This window comes from Phragmites australis, chromosome 14 (assembly GCF_958298935.1).
Source record: "Phragmites australis chromosome 14, lpPhrAust1.1, whole genome shotgun sequence".
NCBI lineage: Eukaryota > Viridiplantae > Streptophyta > Magnoliopsida > Poales > Poaceae > Phragmites > Phragmites australis.
The window spans coordinates 10,365,207-10,384,452 of NC_084934.1; the positions used below are offsets into that span (position 1 = coordinate 10,365,207).

General features: G+C 41.3%; 1 protein-coding gene and 1 long non-coding RNA gene across 2 annotated transcripts; both read left to right on the top strand.

Annotated features, from left to right (window-relative positions):
- The first annotated feature begins 7,445 nt into the window (after window positions 1–7,445).
- LOC133890907 (guanosine nucleotide diphosphate dissociation inhibitor 2-like) lies at window positions 7,446–18,778 on the top strand. Its single transcript, XM_062331532.1, has 13 exons — window positions 7,446–7,681; window positions 8,301–8,363; window positions 8,567–8,650; window positions 9,083–9,190; window positions 9,281–9,453; window positions 10,143–10,254; window positions 16,403–16,483; window positions 16,569–16,631; window positions 17,071–17,172; window positions 17,528–17,652; window positions 17,775–17,985; window positions 18,094–18,168; window positions 18,242–18,778. The coding sequence occupies exons 1-13, from the start codon at window positions 7,595–7,597 to the stop codon at window positions 18,296–18,298; spliced, it is 1,341 nt and encodes a 446-aa protein (XP_062187516.1). The 5' UTR covers window positions 7,446–7,594; the 3' UTR covers window positions 18,299–18,778.
- On the top strand, window positions 10,264–13,612 carry LOC133890908 (uncharacterized). The gene is made up of 2 exons (XR_009904123.1): window positions 10,264–13,073; window positions 13,156–13,612. It is a non-coding gene; the product is annotated as an uncharacterized LOC133890908 (long non-coding RNA).
- Window positions 18,779–19,246: the final 468 nt, after the last annotated feature.

The following is a 19,246-nucleotide window of genomic DNA, read 5'->3' on the forward strand; positions in this document are numbered from 1 at the left end:
CGCGACGTTCTCGAACTCCTTCAAGAGACGTTGCACGCTCGCGGACTTCACGCGATCATCGCCGACCCTCATCGCCTTCACCGCCTCCCACGCTTCTTTCGCCGACTTCTTCACGGCGAGCCCGGCCTTCATCTCCGGCGGCACCGCGCGCAAGATGGCGGCCAGCGCCCGCCGATCCTTGGCGCGCTCCTTGGTGACTGCCTCCACAGCGTCCCAGAGCTCCATTGCCTCCAGGCTCACCTGCATGACCAAGGACCACTCATGGTAGTTGGTCTTGGTTAGCAGCGGCAGCTCCACGGCGCCGGAGTTGGCGACGATGCGCTCCACGACGGCACCGGCCTTCGAGCTTTCTCTGATCTTCGGTGGTGTCGACATCTTCACGGCTCTGGTACCAAATGCTGGAGCCTCCCCGGAAAGCACACACTCTCACAGCTCACTGGAACGCAAGGAAGAAGATGAACAGTGGTTTCCGGCGACGAACGCCGCGGCCGCCGCTACGGCCTGTATCTCGGCAACTTTATTCTTACCACCAGACTTAGCAGCTTACAAACAACGATTACATGCCGGCTTAATAGCCCGGGCCACGCAGCGTCGAGCAACGGCCTCGACCGATTCGCACGCACCACGCCATCTCCCAGCGACCCGGCCAGCTCGTACGTGAGCCTCTCCTGCTCATGCGCACGACCTGTTCTCTCGCCGAGCTATCCGGAAGGCACATCTGCGACTCATTCCTGCAGCTAACCCGCTGGCAAAGACTGACCTCGCCATGGACACATACCCGTGACGCGACGCACACGACGTGAACACAGACGCACATGCCTGGGACACAGCCATGTCGTGGTTATTCCAACACACATTTGTCCGTCTTAGTTTTTCTAGGGAAATTGTATGTCTTTTTTTTGTTGGGAAATTGTCCATCTTTGTTATGGTCATTTTGACAACTAGATTGCCACCATAGACCTTGACTACAAGTGGGCGATGAAGGATGTGGATTGCTAGCCCAAGATCAAACTACACCAAAATGTTAGGTTTACTGTAACGAGACGGCCGGGCACCAAAACAGCCAACGCAAAGCCAAATTAATGAATTCCATCAGAGGAAAGGAAAGCACGCTAGGATGACCTTTCCCCTACGTTTTTGACATTGGAATGATATACCATAGTACTTCTAAGCAGTGGTGTTCCTCAAATTGAGATTAGAGCATGGTTTTCTTTTATGATATTTTCCCTATTTTTATACATTTGTCCTTGCCTTGGACGATCTAGTGTGATAAATGATTCAAATGATGGACCATACTTGGGAGATCCTCAAAATATTTGCCGCTAGTAGGACCATGATTTCAGAAATTTGCTGCATAGTATCAGCCTAAGAGAAAAAACGTTGCTCATCAAAATCGGACCATGGAAGAGAGAAAAGGTACTTAAATTGAACTATCACACTAGTGGAGGCTAACTCAATAGAATTCATACTGAAGCTTGGTTTGAGAGGGGGTCCACCTGACATAGAAGAAGAACACCACCATCGTCGATGCAGACCGATCACCGTCTTCTTGGATGGAGGCCCTTATCATCCTCGCATTGCACCTTTGTCGATCGAGGCCACAACCGTCCTTGTAGATAGCAAATGGCTAGAGGTGGATGACGTGAGATCTAGGCATGAATCGAGGGAGATTGGCAGAGAGGAGGGAGATAGACTGGAGAGGAAAGAGTAAAATTTCACCAAATTTATTGCTAACACTAAGTCAAGTCAGAATGTCTTTTTTTTTCGTTCGAGTCCACATGGGTCATTGCAGACGGCCTAACAAACTACACGCTGCTACTAACACCCTAACAAATTAGTGTGATTAGTCGTGCCAACATTGCAACACACTTAGCCTTTCTTTGATAGGTTTTTTTTCCTAGTTTTTTCTATAAAAAGATCAAAAGCTATCTAAAGGGCTAATTTTCTTTGTCTCAGTTTCTATGCCTTTTAGCTGGCTTATGAAATGAAAGTGGCTAAAATAAACTGAGTCTAAAAAAACAGGTTAAGATGAGTTTCTTAGACTTTTATATATAAAAAGCTAAAAATTTATTATAAAAAAAATTAATAGTTACAACCTTCCAAACGCTCAAAGTCGCGGCCGATCGGGATGGCTAGGGTCTAGGGATTTGGGGTGGGTGGTTGTGCAGGCTCACGGAATTTTCGTTCCCTTCTGCGCTCTAACGATAGTGTTTGGTCGTGATGCGCATGGCAACTGATAAGAGTTCGACAGTGGTGGTCGAACAGTTTGCGAGCACATGGCAGACAGTCCAGGGAAGGTTGGCGGACAATTCACTTGTAGGGTGAACATACCGTGGTGCAGGGCAGACATGCTGGTAGCGACAGACTAGTCATACCGCAGGTAGTAGAGATGAAGAGATTGACAACAACAACATAGGAGCGTGAGGGCCAGTGGTGGTTATTCTCTGTGGCGTGGCAACACGTGGCGCGAGCTTAGGATGCAGGATGGTATTGGAGAGGGCTTGCATGCTTCCAAATCAGCAAGAGCGCGGATTGATTCGAGTTGTACATACGGGTTTCTGAAGTGTGGATCGATGAGCGTGAAGAAACTTCAAGGGCTGAATTAGAAGGATGTAGATATTATGGAGATCTTTATTTGTAACTGGAGTAATCTGGTTGGTTTGGGACTGCAGGAGGCTATAGTGTAAGAAGTCAGAGAATCATAACCTAAACAGTCAGGTGATGGAGCAATGCTAGTGTGACAATTTCTATGTGTGACTCGGAAAGCAACATTGAATTTTTCAATATCTAGAAGCAGTCAATTGGGAGCGTAGATGTCAGATTTAGTTGGTTTTTTCATATGACGCCCAACAAAGAGCGGTTTTTCTTTATGAAGTCTCGGGATTTTGATTTTATCTACTTATGTGACGACGTGGGCTACCGTGCTGTTGGAGTAAGGTGCTATCAAAATTAAGATCTATAATGGAGTTGTGTGCTTCAGGGAGTCAGGCATGTGTCAATGCTAACAAGGAATCTGATTTGTCTCAAAGAGGTTGTGTTGATAAAAGAGAAATGTGCTCTGTTGCAAGTGGAGTCATAGAGTCTGAAGTTGCAGTGATAGCAGAGTCTCTAGAAGGTGGTGAGTCTGAGTAAAACTCATCGGGCAGCTCTCGTTGAGCGGCAAAGGCGATAACTCAAGTCCAGTGTACATGGAGGTTCGTGCATGACGGGTTCAAGGTGGTAAATTATTCGTCAAGGTAGAGTTTGTTAGATATGTGTCGAATAATTGTACGAAGTTGGTTACGTATATGACTAAAAGTTGTATTAACGGTATATGACGGAATCCTAGTAGGATTGTTGTAACCAGGCCTCCTTATTAATATGAGAGGAGGACCGTTGTTTGTAACTATAATGACATAGCGATAGGTTCATAGGGGGGCAGCGAGTTTGCAGAAACCTCGGGAAGCGGCCGGTGTTGCTAGTTAGGGAGGAGCGTCCGTAGTCATGCTCCGGAGATGTAGGTTTTGGCTGAACCTCGTTAACAAATATCATGTCTCTGATGTCATCTGTGATCGTATACTTTATCTCGATAGATCTATCCGTTGCTTCCACTGATGACTTATTACCTAAGAGATTTCTCTCCTATCCGTTGCTTCCACTGATGACTTATTACCTAAGAGATTTCTCCCTGGCATTTCATGCCGGCCAGCCCACCTGCTGATGCACACGCGGCGGCCCCCCACTCCAGCGGGTCTCTACCAGAAACCGGCACCCCTCTAGGCATGGCTGACACAGGGGTTCCATCTGTGCCAGCAACCAACACTTCTCCCAACGACGTCACTACAGTAGCTACAACACTCTACCTGCCTTCGTTAACCAATACCATACCGCAGAACGTCTGCCTTCCACAGTCTCCAGGCACGGGCAGCGGATCTCCACCACAGGCTGGTAGCTCCCTAGGCAAGACGGGTGCCATGGCACCCTTAGAGCCAGCAACCATCGCATCCCCGCCCCAAGGCACACCGACAAGCTGTACATCCGTGACCATCCTTCGGGCGTCAAAGTCGACCGCTCCAACGGCAAAGCTGGTTTCTCATCAAGCTGAGGCGTCCATGGCTCCTCACGGACCGGTGCCTTTTCAGCGGTGGTGGCCTCTGGCGCACAGGGGCCCGTCTGGTGACTCCCTGCCATATGCCGATGCATTAACCTGCACGACAGCGCCCATCTCCGGCACTCTTAATTACCTCACAAGGATCACCTAAGAGGCTAAGACTCTGGCCTCATTAGCCTTGGCAACGGAGGGTCTACGTCGTAGTGGCTGGGCTTCTGCGATGCCCAACTCAGCTGGGGTGGCAGCAATGGATGAAGACTCCCTGTCACGTGCTATATGGTGCACTGCGTCAAGAAACTTGGATCAACCAATTCCGAGCATCTTGTCAGCTTCGACTTCATTCGTGAGGCAAGCTCCATTAGGTACATCTCTTGCCATCCATTTTCTATTTGTTCCTTTCGCTACTACAAAACAACACATCAATGTCAGTTGAAAAATAGTTTCAGTGTCGGTTTTTCAATTGGTACTTTTTACTCGGCACTGATAGTCAGCAACTATTAGTGTCGGATCTAGAATCGACACTGAATATTCTTTTTAGTGTTGGGTCATGCCTCCAACCGGCACTAAAAATGTTCCTGAGCCAAAAAAAATAAATGAGCCAGCACTTTTGAGCTGGCTCGGCTGTCGCTCCTACCGCCGCCGTCGTACTCCTGCCGCCGCCGCCGTACTCAAATCAACTCATCTCAATCCAAATAGCAGACTAATAATCGATTCAACATCACACAAACAATCGATTTAACATCACACAAAAATCGCTCGACATCACACAAAAAGTCGATTCAACATTGTTGGAGCAAATCTTGTCTTTCCCCTAACATAGTACGGCGAGAGCTTTTTCTAACGAGGAAGCTCAAGCTTAGGAACAATAATGAGCTGAGAGGAGAGAGCAAGAGAAGGGATGTGTTTCTGCGTCATGGGAAAAGACCTCTGGGTCTCAAAAACATGTGAGGTTATTCAGGTTCAGGTCTCCCTTAGTATAACAGTCCTACATCTTGTGTCTTCTCATATGATTTTTTATGAACTAGTTACGCAGAGTACTCATATCTAATGAGAGGAGAAAAATCCTTCCCAGGGTCTCCTCGGATTTATCCTATCTATCTTGCCCCTATGCCCCCTATGGGCCCTATTTATAGAGAGAAGTGGGAGAGATTACCACTGGCCCCCTAAGATATTATGACCTCTACAGTAATGCTATAGTACATCATCTAAATATCTTAAGGTTGGAGCATTCCCCCAACAGTACCCCCTTATCCACTAGTCCCGAGGTCCTGAGGGGCAAACAGATGTAATGCTAAGAAATGTGTTGAATTTATTCTAAAGTTGCATTAAACAACTAAAAAGAATATAGAGAGCATGACTGAAAAGTATAGGATTGCTAGAAGTAAAGATAGGAAGGAAATAAAATTTGAACCAGGTGATTTAGTTTGGTTGCATTTGAGGAAGGATAGGTTCCAAAACTAAGAAAGTCAAAGTTGATATCTAAAGCTGATGGATCATTTGAGATAATTGAGAAAATCAATAGCAATGCATTCAAATTGGACTTGCCTGCAGATTTTAGGGTTAGTCTCACATTTAACATTTCAGATTTGAAGTCGTATTTGGGAAAAGAAGATGAGCTTGAGTCAAGGACGACTCCAATTCAAGAGGGGGAGGATGATGAGTCCATGACTCCTTCAGATATAATCAATACTGTCAATAATTCTCAAATCATACAAGGTCTAATTACAAGAGCACATACACGACAATTAGACCACCAGGTGAACTCGCTCCTTACTGTTCATACTTCTTTGGATGGATTACTACAAAATTCTTATGATATTTTATTCCTTAGAAATATGGGAGAAGCACCATAACCTCACCTGAATATCATCACTCAAAGGTCAAGTCTACTTGGAGTTCGAATCGAGTCCTAGTTGAACTCAAAATTTGGTTCGGAGTCCCAGAACAACTTATCAGTAAATCGAGCATAACTCTCTCATACGAAGTCCATTTTAGGTAATCTTGGACTCGTTGGAAAGCTTACGATGAGCCCTTTCCAATGGATATGAGCTCGACCAAATATTTCTTATAGTTTAGTCAAAATCAAATAAATAAGGTGTTGCAACATCGTTTTAGGCCTTGCTAGGTCTTGTAATCATGTTGGAGTCGGAGTCCAGGTTGTGCAGACCTCTTTCCACGGCTGCACAACTCTAGGTCGACCTTCTCATGTCCCTCCTATATATACACACTAGTCGTCATAATTTAGGCTCGGGTTTAGCTTAGATTATTCTATTAGACAGTTTCACCATTTATCGGTTTGTTGAACCCCAACTCGGGTACTTTATTAGTAATTAGTAATATTCAGATCGCATCTATTTGTTTTTGCTTGTGTTCTCAATTCGGTTGCAGGAAAAGCCTTTTTGCGAGGTCAACTGTATCTTAGCACGGTTGATAACCACGGAGTAGTGGTGTAGTGGTTGCAAGGGTTCTCGATCTGTTTTGTTCGGAGCATTTGAATCATTAACATTGAAACTCCACTAATCGACTTATCATATTACTTTTTGGAAGATCGAGCAAACACGCATCAGTTAGTTACCTTGTAACATGATCTACATTATAAAATATTTATACTCACGAAAAAGTTGTATATTTTCTATGAGAAAATTTATTTGCTAAACCTAATTAAATGTATAGTTAATTATTTGCTAATCCAAAAATCATGAAAACAATTTTTGTCTTATTACATGATCCTCTATCATCTTAAAATACATGAAACTATGAAATAGTTATTGTAACGTGCATGATTAAGTAAATATGTTGCAACTAGATTAATTCATAAGTAATTCATCACACCTAAAATTAGTGAAACAACTTTTGTTAGTTTAACTAAATAATTTTTTGTGTAGAAAAAATAATGATAGACATGACAAAATTATTACAATGCTTTTTATTAATAGGTTCACTTTATGCTTGTAAACTTTATAAAAATCATAGAGAAATTACTAAAATTCTAAATAAAGTGAAACTAATTTTATATATCCTCTTAAGTACAGTCTACACAAAAAATATGTGTTTACATATTAATATTTTCCTTACGTGAGTTAATAAATGAGTTGTACACTTTTTAAAGCATGTTTTTTCTTTTTTTTTAAACTTACTCTCCATTAAATATGATGTAAAGAATATTATTTTTGAAAAAAATCACAGAATATCTTAGAATTATCTCTAATATTTTAAAAAATATGATTTTTTATTTTTAAATTTAAAATCGAAAACTAAATTTAGAATTCGGTGTGAACTGAACTAATCAGTTTTCAACGAATTTGCGAACCTGCGATTTTTCTTCCTCCGCTAGATAGACGAACCCGCGTCGGAGCGCGTCGCCCTCCTATTCCTGCATCCCCGCGCGGACTTTTCCACTTCCTCCCGACCCCAAACCTCTTGGCGAGCGTGGCTCGAGGCGTTGGAGATCCACTCTTTCCCCTCTCTCTTTCCTCTCTTTCTCTCTCGCGAGGAGGCAACGCGATGGACGTCGAGTACGACGTGATCGTCCTGGGGACGGGCCTCAAGGAGTGCATCCTCAGCGGCCTCCTCTCCGTCGACCGCCTCAAGGTATGGATGCCTCTTCTCCTTCCTATGTTTTGTATTTGCCGTGACCGGATCGCGATCATGAAGATCGCGTAATGGAGGGTTCTCGACTTCCCGTGACTGTTCTTGCATGCCATATCTGAGTCATTCCCGTCTCTTCCAATTTGGGTTATTACATAATACACAGGACAAATACGATGGAAACATTGTTAAGTGATCGCCACACTTGTAGTGTCCGTTGATGCATTTTGTACCTATCTGCATCCTGGATCAAGAGGGTCTGCATTGATCGGGAGGCACGGTGTTAGTTTTTGGCTCTTCCTGGTTTTTGTTTTCTTCGGACTACGGTATGCTCTTGCTAGTTTAGTGATCGTGAAGTTATTTCCTCTTCTCTCTCTTTTTCTTGAAGAGCGTGGATTGACATTTCTGAATTCCAAAGGACAGCACAGAATGGCAAAGTCACCCTTTTATCGTATATTTGTTCAGCGATCTGATTGGATTAGTTTTGTTTCTACAATATTAGGCACAAAATTGTGAATTAAAACAGCACTTTCTGCCTTTGGGATGACGTGACATCGCAACTTGCACATTAACTTTTATCGAAAAAGTTGCATAAATTTTGCATGTTTAATTTTTGTGTCAGGTGCTGCACATGGACAGGAATGACTATTATGGCGGAGACTGCACATCACTCAATCTCAATCAGGTGATGAGTCCTGCGATGTCTCTTGACGGTATCCAGCCCCAAATTTTTTTGAGTTTGTGAATGAATACCATCCATGAGAGTCGCTCATGCATATGACAGAATCATGATGATAAACCACGGATTACTTAGCCTGTTTTGTTTATGGCGTTCTATTCGGCATCCATGTTTAGTGGTCTACTGGAACTGTCTGAATCTATTCGCAGCTCTGGAAAAGATTCAAGGGTGAAGAAGCGCTACCTGCGCACATAGGGGCTAGCAGAGACTACAACGTTGATATGGTTCCAAAGGTTTGGTCCTATTCCAGTTTATATGTATCTACTATATTTATGTTTTAGCTCGTTCTGTAAATTATATTGGCACTGGATGATGACGTAAATGCTTAATAGAACTGAATGTTATTTTTAGTATTCCACCATCAATTTGTAATTAGGATGCACTTTCATATGTGTTTAGTGAAAGAACGTTATATTTGGACTTGTGTTTTAATATAATGTACTTTCACATGATCGTAGTTTGTTAGTTACTGAAGATATGCCATAAAATAACTAATAGTCAATGTTTGATTTTGATATCATGCAAGGTCAAACAAAGCCTTGTTGTTATATAATGAAAACGAGGGCGGTACTTTTTAGGTTTATTAATGAAAAAATAGTTACATGAATACTTTACAAGGTTGCTTTATAAAACCTCACTCTGATATATAATGCCATTCTGACTAGTTTATGATGGCAAATGGTGCTTTGGTCCGTGTACTTATTCATACTGGTGTCACCAAGTACATGTCCTTCAAAGCTGTGGATGGAAGCTATGTTTTCAACAAGGGAAAGGTTCAATCCCCTTCCTTATGCATGTGCACTATTTTTTATTAACATTGTCACCATGTAGAACAAGTTTTTATCCGTTGTCTGGGGTTCCAAATCCACAAGGTTCCTTCTACTGATATGGAAGCTCTGAAGTCTCCGCTGATGGGATTGTTTGAGAAGAGACGAGCAGGGAAGTTCTTCCTTTATGTGCAAGATTACAAGGAAAATGACCCAAGTACCCATAAGGGTTATGACCTTACAAAAATAACCGCTAAAGAACTTATCTCGTGGGTACCCATTTCACTTCTGTGCATTCTTTTTTTTCATGATTGAAACGTTCTTTTGAATTCTGCTGTGGTACCTCCAGATCACATATTCACATGTCTTGATTACTAATATTTCACAAGCAGAAAGAAATTATGCGAAACCATGATATTTGAATAATTACTTTTTCTTGGAGTTTGGATGTCTTATCAAATACTATTTTAAATAACTTTTTTTTTCCCAGAATGAAATATAACAGAAATGGTCCATGCATAAGGACATCATATACAGTTACTAAATCTCAACTGTTTTCTTGGTATGCTCTGTTCATTAAAGCTGGATACAATATATTCTGCTTTGAGAACTATGTGCATATGTCCAACCACATGAATAACTTGTACCCCCACTCCATCTAGAGGGAAAAAAGGGCCACTTCTTCCTGCTGCTCTATGCTTATTTTATAAGTAGTCCATCACAAATACCATCCTTGGACTGCCATATGCAGAAAGGCATTAGAGTTATGGCAATTGTATTACAAGCTATGAATTGATACATCATTCTTTGTTTTGCAGTATTCTGATTTTCTATGCCTGTGTGTTTTGAGCTATTTTTCTGACCTTATCTTCTGATACAATTATCTGCATTCAGAACCTGAAGTTCTAGTACTTAATTAAGATTCAGTATATTGAGATGTATCTGCTATTTTTTTCAGAAAATACGGTTTGGATGATAATACAATAGACTTCATTGGTCATGCAGTGGCTCTTCATAGAGATGATAGCTACCTTGCAGAACCTGCAATTGACACTGTAAAGCGGATGAAGGCAAGTCTTTCTGGTGATAAAAATACACCAATATTCAAATTCAAATCTTTCTAGTTGAAGTTTCGAAGTTCAGAAAATTAGCTTAGGCCAGCATTTCTAAGAAACTTTACTTCCAAGTACTCATCTTGGTTGGCTATGGCCTGATCCGAAAATGCTAGGCCAAAGCCAAGGCTAAGCTTAGCACAAAAAAAAAGGTTTGAACAGAAAATTCCGATCACATGAGGCTTACAATTACAATAACAAAACCTTTAGTCCTGAGCAAGTTAGGGTAGGCTAGATTAAACCTAACAAAAATATGGTAATAAATAAAAATAGCATTATTGTAGTAGTAAATAGTAATAGTAGTAAAATAAACTAGATTTCTATGCCATGGTTGTGGCATGTGAATTGCTAATTTCCACGCAATTCTATCTAAAGACAATTCTTAGGATATATTTCATTCCTTGAAGTCTTTTTGTATTGCTTTTTTCCATGTCAACTTTGGGCAAACCCTGACTCTCCTTGTACTATTGACACACCATAGAATTATGCTATGCACTGGTGACTTTGGAGACCTCCACTGGACATGACCAAGCCATCACAAGCACATTAGGCTTTAAACCTCGAAAACAATATGCACATTAAGTTATGTCCGAACCCGCATCATAAAACATATATATAATTTCGTCAGTGATGGTGGTGGATCAAGCTGGGGCTAGTACATATTCTGCAAGACTAGCCCTGATTCCTGACAGTTTAATAAGCTTTAAAAATCATGTTTGGATCTGATAATAGTTTAGTGCATCCAAGCTTGAAAGAACATCAGGCTTGGCTGTTATGGTAGGTAATGTGTACCAGAGGCGCAAGAGAAGGGAGCAAGGAAAGGAATCTGAACCGGAAGAAAGATAATGAAAGGAAACAATACATAAGGAAAAGAGTAGTCCGATTCTATTTGTACTAATTAATATATATTCTTCTATAATTATCTTTTCCTTGTTTAGAGTTATAAGATTATTTGCTTAAAATAGAGAAGGTACGTTTGGCACCTTAGGCTATATAAATAGAGGGGTGATTTGGAGATGTAAGCAAGAAATCGATAAAGTCTTCCCTCTACCTCTGAGTTGTTCTTCTCTTTTCTCTCTTCTACAATCAATAGAACGGCACCCAGGAAATTCAAGCATGGGTCCAGACCCCTCCATAGTTATTACCTACGATCAAAGGGTAATAAAAAATTGGTACCAGAGGCTATGTCCACATCTGAGGAGTCAGCTGAGTCCAACATGGCGCAAGTGCTGAAGGCACTACAAGATCTGACCGTGCGCATTGATAGGATGAACCAGCAGTTGGGTGACGTCGCCAGACGACTCACAGTGGCGGAAAAGAGACTTGCTCTGGAATCAGCCGGCATCTTGCCACCTTCACCAGGAATTTTGCAGACTCAAACCAGCTTCACAGCTGTAATGAGTTAGCCAAACGACTCTTGGGTCTCCGCCACAGTTCCTCGGTATCATTAGTTAGAGTTTTCTGTGTATGACGCCAAGGAGGATCCTTTGGGTTGGGTTAATAAGTGTGAGCAATTTTTTTGGGGCCAAAAGACGGAAGAATCTGACAAGGTATGGTTAGCTTCTTATCACTTCACAGGCATTGCACAATATTGGTATTTTCAGTTGGAACGTGACTTAGGGCAACCAGATTGGGGCCGTTTTAAAAAACTTTGTACTATGCATTTTGGCCCACCCATCCAAAGCAATCCTTTAGGTGCTCTGGCTCATCTTCCGTTCCAAGGTGCGGTTCAAGATTACATCAATCAATTCATGAAACTTTTATGCAGAACTGAAGCCCTACATCCTACACATCAGATTTAGCTATTCACTGTAGGATTGCCTGATCAGATTAGAATTGATGTGGAATTACAAAATCCTTTAGATCTTCAGATGGCTATAAGTCTGACTAGGGCGTATGAGCGTCACAATCAATCTACTCCTGCTCCAACACCACTTAATCGCTCAACTAATCGGCCTCCGGTAGCACCATGCTTGTCTACTTCGGCACCCGGCGTAGTTTGACCTGACAACGTTATAGGTCCTGCAACACCGTCACAGGTGCTAACAGTGTAGCCTGGTCTCCCTCTCCGTCATCTCAATCCAACTGAGATGGCTGAGCGCCGTAAAAAGGGTCTCTGCTTTAATTGTGATGAGTAGTACGTCCGAGGACATCGCTGCGCGAAGTTATTTTACATTGAGGTAGATGATGATCTAGACTTTTGTGAAGCTACTCAGGCTGCCGAACCTGATCCTAATGCTTCAGAATCAAATCCAACCGTGTCCCTGCATACATTGACTAGATTATGGACCACTCGAACGTCGAATACCATGCAGATTATGGTAAAGATTGGTAGAAAGGATTTTCTTGCCCTCTTGGACACTAGTTCTACTCATAATTTCATTAATGCTGACTTGATTACGGAGATGGGACTATGGGAGTAGTGCTTGTGGACTGACCAAGTGTGAGGGTTGAGGTTGCTAATGGGGACAAAATTGCGAGTGTGGGTCTTGTTCGCAATTTACAATTTGAAGTCGTTGACACATCATTCTGTATGGATACCTTGGCTATTACTTTGGGCAATTTTGATATTGTGTTAGGAGTCCAATGGTTAAAATCCTTAGGACCTATTATGTGGGATCTAAATAATCTTCATATGTCTTTTTGGTTGAAAAGGAGGGAAATCTCATGGACTGGGGTGGCTGCTTCCCCATCTAAAGTTTATGCCGTGGCATGTACTAATGAGGAGCTTATGTCAGGTCTTCTTGCTGAGTTTGAAGGATGCTTTGCTGAAACATGTACGCTGCCACCTTCTCAGACATGTGATCATCGTATACATCTTAAACCTCGTGCTTATTCGGTGGTAGTCCGGCGTTATAGGTACCCTCACTTGCAGAAAGATGAGCTCGAGAAGCAGTGTGAAATTATGCTGAAGGAAGGTATAATTCGGGACAGTACATCAGCATTCTCATATCTGATTATTCTTGTGAAGAAATCTGACAATTCATGGAGATTTTGTGTGTATTATAGGGCACTTAATGTTGCACAATTCCTGATAAGTTTCCTACACCAGTAGTGGAAGAATTATTGGATGAACTGAAAGGTGCTTATTTCTTCAGTAAATTGGACCTTCGATCTGGGTATCATGAGATCCGAATGTACCCTCCAGACGTGGAAAAGATAGCATTTAGAACTCATCAAGAGCATTTTGAGTTCTTGGTCATGCCTTTTGGCCTTACTAATGCCCCATCTACTTTTTAGGCCTTGGTGAATGGAGTCCTTCATCCATATGTTCAGTGATTTGTGCTTGTCTTTTTCGATGATATATTGTTCTATAGTTCTTCCTGGGTAGAACACTTGCAACATTTGCGGAAATTTTTACAAGCTATTCAGTCCCACAGCCTTTACCTCAAGAAATCTAAGTGTGTTTTCGCTACTAACACAATTGAATATTTGGGTCATGTTATCTCAGCACAAGGTGTTGCAATGGATCAAGATAAAGTGGCGGCTGTCCAAACTTGGCCCAGACCATTATCGCCCAAAGTTGTGAGAGGATTCTTGCTACTTGCAGGGTATTACCGCAAATTTATTAAGGATTTTGGGATAATTGCATCCCCTCTCACGGAGCTGTTAACCAAGGAGAAATTTCAATGGACTGCCATGGAAGAGCGAGCTTTTCAAGACCTAAAAATAGCTTTATCATCCGCTTCGATGTTGCAATTGCCGGACTTTTCTACTGATTTCATTGTTGAATGTGATGCTTCAGGGTCCGGTTTCGGTGCGGTATTACATCAGGAGAATAGACCCATAGCCTTCTTTAGCAAATCAGTAGCTGCTCACCCATTCGAAATTGGCTGCATATGAAAGGGAACTGATCGGTTTAGTCTACGCAGTTCACCATTGGAGACCTTATTTATGGGGACGTATATTTCTTGTTCGAACTGACCATTATAGCCTAAAGTTTTTGTTGGATTGATGCTTGTCCACAATTCCTCAACATCAATGGATGAGCAAATTGTTTGGATATAGTTTTACGGTGGAATATAGTCCTCGACGACTTAATAAGGCCGCTGATGCTTTGTCCCGGCGTGATAGTGATTCTGTTGCTTTGTATGCGCTTTCTGCTCCTTTTGCTCTATTTGATGAGATAAGGCGTGAGATATAAGGTTCTGCTCAGTTGTAGGATATACGTTCTAAAATTGACAATGGCAGCCTTGGGTATCCATGGGATTGGAAAGATGGACTAATTCTTTATAACCGCAAGGTTTATGTTCTCCCAATAGCTAAAACTATTTCGGCCATTTTGGAATCAGCTCACATGGGCCATGAGGGATTTCAGAAAACTCTGCAGCGTCTTCGTTCTGATTTTTATGTTCCAAATGCAAGGAAATTGGTGAAGGAGTATGTGAGTCAATGTGTAATATGCCAGCGCAATAAAACAAACTCTGCACCCAGAAGGATTACTTCATTCTCTTGAGGTTCCCACCTCGATTTGGTCTGATATCTCCATGAATTTTGTGGAAGGGTTGCCTTGTGTTCAAGGGAAATCGGTTATTCTGTCCGTAGTTGATTGTCTTTCTATGTATGCACATTTTATTCCATTGGGTCATCCATATAGTGCTACTATGGTAGCCTATGTTTTTTTCCAGCAGATTGTTTGTCTACATGGGATTCCATAATCTATTGTTAGCGACCGTGATCCGGTATTCACAAGCTCATTTTGGAAAGACCTTTTTCGATTATCGGGCACTAAACTCCATATGAGCTCGGCTTTTCATCCACAATTAGATGGTCAGACGGAGGCTGTGAATAAGTCCATTGCTATGTACTTAAGATGTTTGGCATGTGATAAACCAAGACAATGGTTGGATTGGTTGCCTTGGGTAGAGTATTGCTATAATATATCTTATCATGCAGCTTTAAGAGATACTCCATTCAATGTGGTATATGGCCGTCCATCTCCATCGCTAATAGCTTATGAGGCAGGCACAACAAAGGTGGCTACTGTGGAAGCACAATTGTTCTTGCAGGAGATTAGGGAAAGACTTCTTCAAGCTCAACAGTGTGCTAAGCAATATTATGACCGCCACCACCATGAAGTAACATTTGCTATCAATGACAAGGTGTGGCTACGCCTTAGTCATTGGCAAGCCTCTTCTCTTCCCGGGCATCGTACAGGAAAACTTACTCCATGCTTTTATGGACCATATCAGGTGGCTGAACGCATTGGGACAATCGCGTATCGCCTTCATTTACCTCGTAGTTCTCGCTTACACAATGTTTTCACGTGGGACTTCTAAAGAATTTCAGGGCACGCCACCAACTTCAATCCCCCCTTTGCCACCTATTGACAATGGTCGAGCAATTCCAATGCCTGCTACTATCCTTAATGCTAGTTTACGACGTGGAATTTGGCATGTTCTCGTTCAATGGGTTGGATTATCGCCAGCAAAAGCAACTTGGAAACCATTGGATTCTTTCAAAAGCTCTTATCCCTCCTTTCAGCTTGAGGACAAGCTGTTTCTTGAGGCGGGGAGAGATGTTATGGTTGGTAATGTCTACCAGAGACGCAAGAGGAGGGAGCAAGGAAAGGAATCAGAACTGGAAGAAAGATAAAGAAAGGAAAGAATAAAGAAGGAAAAGAGCAGTCCGATTCTATTTGTACTACTTAATATATAGTCTTCTATAATTAACTTTTCCATGTTTAGAGTAATTAAAATAGAGAAGGTAAGTTTGGCACCTTAGGCTTTATAAATAGAGGGGTGATTTGGGTATGTAAGCAAGCAAGAAATCAATAAAGTCTTCCCTCTACCTCCGAGTTGTTCTTCTCTTTTCTCTCTTCTACAATCAACAGAACGGCACCTAGGAAATTCAAGCCTAGGTCCAGACCCCTCCATAGTTATTACCTATGATCAAAGGGTAATAACATGGGCTGTCTATGGGTACTCCAAAATATGTATTTCAGTCACCCCAGCGTCTTGTCTATCTGCAGTTTAGATATTCTAAATTGGTCATTTGCATCCATTCTGATGGTTGGGGTTTAGTTTAAACATTATTGTATCGAGTTGATTTATCTCGTTAATTCTCTTTGTATCGTTTCTTACCTAACACTTCTAGATTATTGCAGCTTTATGCAGAATCAGTGGCTCGTTTTCAAGGAGGTTCACCATATATATATCCCTTGTATGGCCTAGGAGAGCTGCCACAGGTCAACACTTAGCACTTTTTTCATCTGATTCCAGCATTTACAGGTATCATAAATATGCGATTTTCTATGTTTTTATTTCATACAGGGTTTCGCACGACTAAGTGCTGTTTACGGGGGGACCTACATGCTGAATAAGCCAGAGTGCAAGGTACAGATGTGTGCTATAACCATTAGCATTTCCCACATTGTTTCTTTGGTGATTGTGGCACGGTAATGACTAAATCAAAGAAGAGGCAATGCTTTCGCATCTGTCGTAAGCAATGAATTTGAAGAGCATTGCTGGTTCATGTTGAAAAAAGTATATGTTTTTGACTTAATAGATTGAGGAAATGGAATCTTTAGGAGTCGAGAGGCTGCTTCTAGATAAACGCCAGCCAGTACAAACATGGCCTTAGTCGGGTTTGTCTATGTATTTCTGTACAGGCACTAGTGATAAGCAACAGTTACAGGGCAGAGTAGAAATTTCACCAAATGACTTCTTATAACTTTAATCGAAGTGCCACACAATTCATTTTTCATATCACCAATATATATACATTTCAGTGGTCAATGTGTGACTTCAATCTAACATATTTTACTGCATTCAGGTCGAATTTGACGATGAAGGAAGAGTTTGTGGTGTTACATCAGAAGGGGAAACTGCAAAATGCAACAAGGTTGTCTGTGATCCTTCCTACCTGCCTGACAAGGTAGAACCCTTCCTTTTGCATATCTCTACTTCAGTTTCATTATGCCATATCTCTCTTACGGTTTTTCAAACAATGATGCCAATTGTTTATGGTGAATAAAAAAGGATGCAGTACATTCATTTAGTACCTGCACTGGAAAGAACTATGTGTCCATGAGAAAACATCGCAATCCCTTATTTGCCACTCGTTATCTCACTGGCATGCTCATGTCAGTGAAACGATGGATGGCAAATAAGGAATTTCACTAAGATTCAGTGATACACAGGGGAAGCTTTACTAGAATTAAACAGTGGTTAGGAACATGGAGTTGCTGAGGAATGTTGTAAATGATGATATTTCTATACTTTGTTACCAGGTTAAAACAGTTGGAAAAGTTTTCCGCGCAATTGCTATCATGAGTCTTCCCATCCCAAATACTTCTGAATCTCACTCAGTGCAGATTATATTACCACAGAAGCAACTTGGCCGCAGATCAGACATGCAAGTATTTCTTATATCACCTCCAAAATTTTCTACATTAATTGTTTGTGTCACCTCCACATCTGTCTTTTTCACGTGTCATTTTTCTGATGTATCAAGCAATATTCATGTGTGCATACCAGGTATGTTTTCTGTTGCTCCTACTCTCACAATGTCGCATCAAAGGGGAAGTTCATTGCATTTGTGTCGGCACAAGCAGAGAGTGATAATCCAGAGACAGAACTGAAGCCAGGGATCGATCTTCTTGGGCCAGTGGATGAGTTATTCATCGACTCGTACGACAGATATGAACCTACTAATGACTCATCATCAGACAATTGTTTCATCTCAACAGTAAGTATTTGCAGAAATACAAAGTGTCTTGGTTTCAAAAATAACCAAAATCTGCATCTGTAGTGGAATTTCAAATTTCATTAACCCCGTTTCAATTTGCTTTTTCAGAGTTATGATGCCACAACACACTTTGAGTCCACTGTTATGGATGTACTTTCCCTGTATACAAAGATCACCGGAAAGGTACCAATGTGCTATGCTACTGATCCTATTTCTCAAGTTGCCTGTTCCAATCCTAAAGCCATTCTTTTTTCAGATGGTTGATCTCAGCGTGGATCTAAGTGCTGCAAGTGCTGCTGAAGATGAGCTCTGATACTTATCAGACTGCTATATGGTTTAGTGTGGAAAAATATATGATTAAAGCTTTGCTTTTGCAATTCTTATTAGGTTCATTTTTATAAATTTCGTTAGCTAAGTTCTGATGATAGGATTGGATAAATTTGAAGGTTATAATTTTTTTTGGGGGTTGATAAGGCAGTGGACCGTGTTTAGCTTTTGAAGAAACTGACCTTTATGTTGTCCAGTCTGTGCAATACCATGCCCATTTAGTGACCCAATGTTTGCAACTTGAACCCATGACCCCACAAATATAGATAGCTTGAGTGGTAGTTAACTGATATGTATTGTTGAAGAGGGCTCATTAATAAGATAAACTAAGGGTGTCTCTAGTAACGAGGAAAAATAAAAGTTAGACAACTAACTAGTAAATAGTCTACTAGTTTAATCTATTGATCTTGCAATCTATTGTTTGTGGGACTACATTAATTTTATACATAGTGTTACATTTAAGCTATTGGAGAGGCTATTGGAGAGGCTGTTTATAGTATTATGGGTTAATGATATGTATAACTCTTATATATATCAGTTATCTATATTGTCGAAGGTACTCTAAGGACTATAAGAGTATAGTTATACAAAATAAATATCATCATAACACATGTTTGTTCACTTTTATCTCATGCAACATATTTTCGTTCGAGCAACCAAATACTAAATCTTCTCAGCAATGCAAAACAGATATATACAACCAAACAAACTATCATTGAAATCACTTAGCTTGGTTGAGGTGAGTTTGGCTCATATATACGAGCTAGGCTAGAGCATGCGGACAACCAAATGGTCTGTAAGTGCCCAAATCTACGTTATGCTCCAATATTGTTGGCATTGAAACTAAAACAAAAATTGTAATAATAAGAATAGAACTTATATCTTCATAGCTGGGCATGCTATGAATCCCAAAAATACTATAGCAAAGAAGTGA

Coding starts and splice junctions, on each gene's coding strand:
- LOC133890907 (XM_062331532.1), top strand. CDS start 7,595: ATGGACGTCGAGTACGACGTGATCGTCCTGGGGACGGGCCTCAAGGAG. Junction 8,364..8,566: donor CATCACTCAATCTCAATCAG/GTGATGAGTCCT, acceptor ATCTATTCGCAG/CTCTGGAAAAGATTCAAGGG. Junction 16,484..16,568: donor GCCTAGGAGAGCTGCCACAG/GTCAACACTTAG, acceptor TATTTCATACAG/GGTTTCGCACGACTAAGTGC.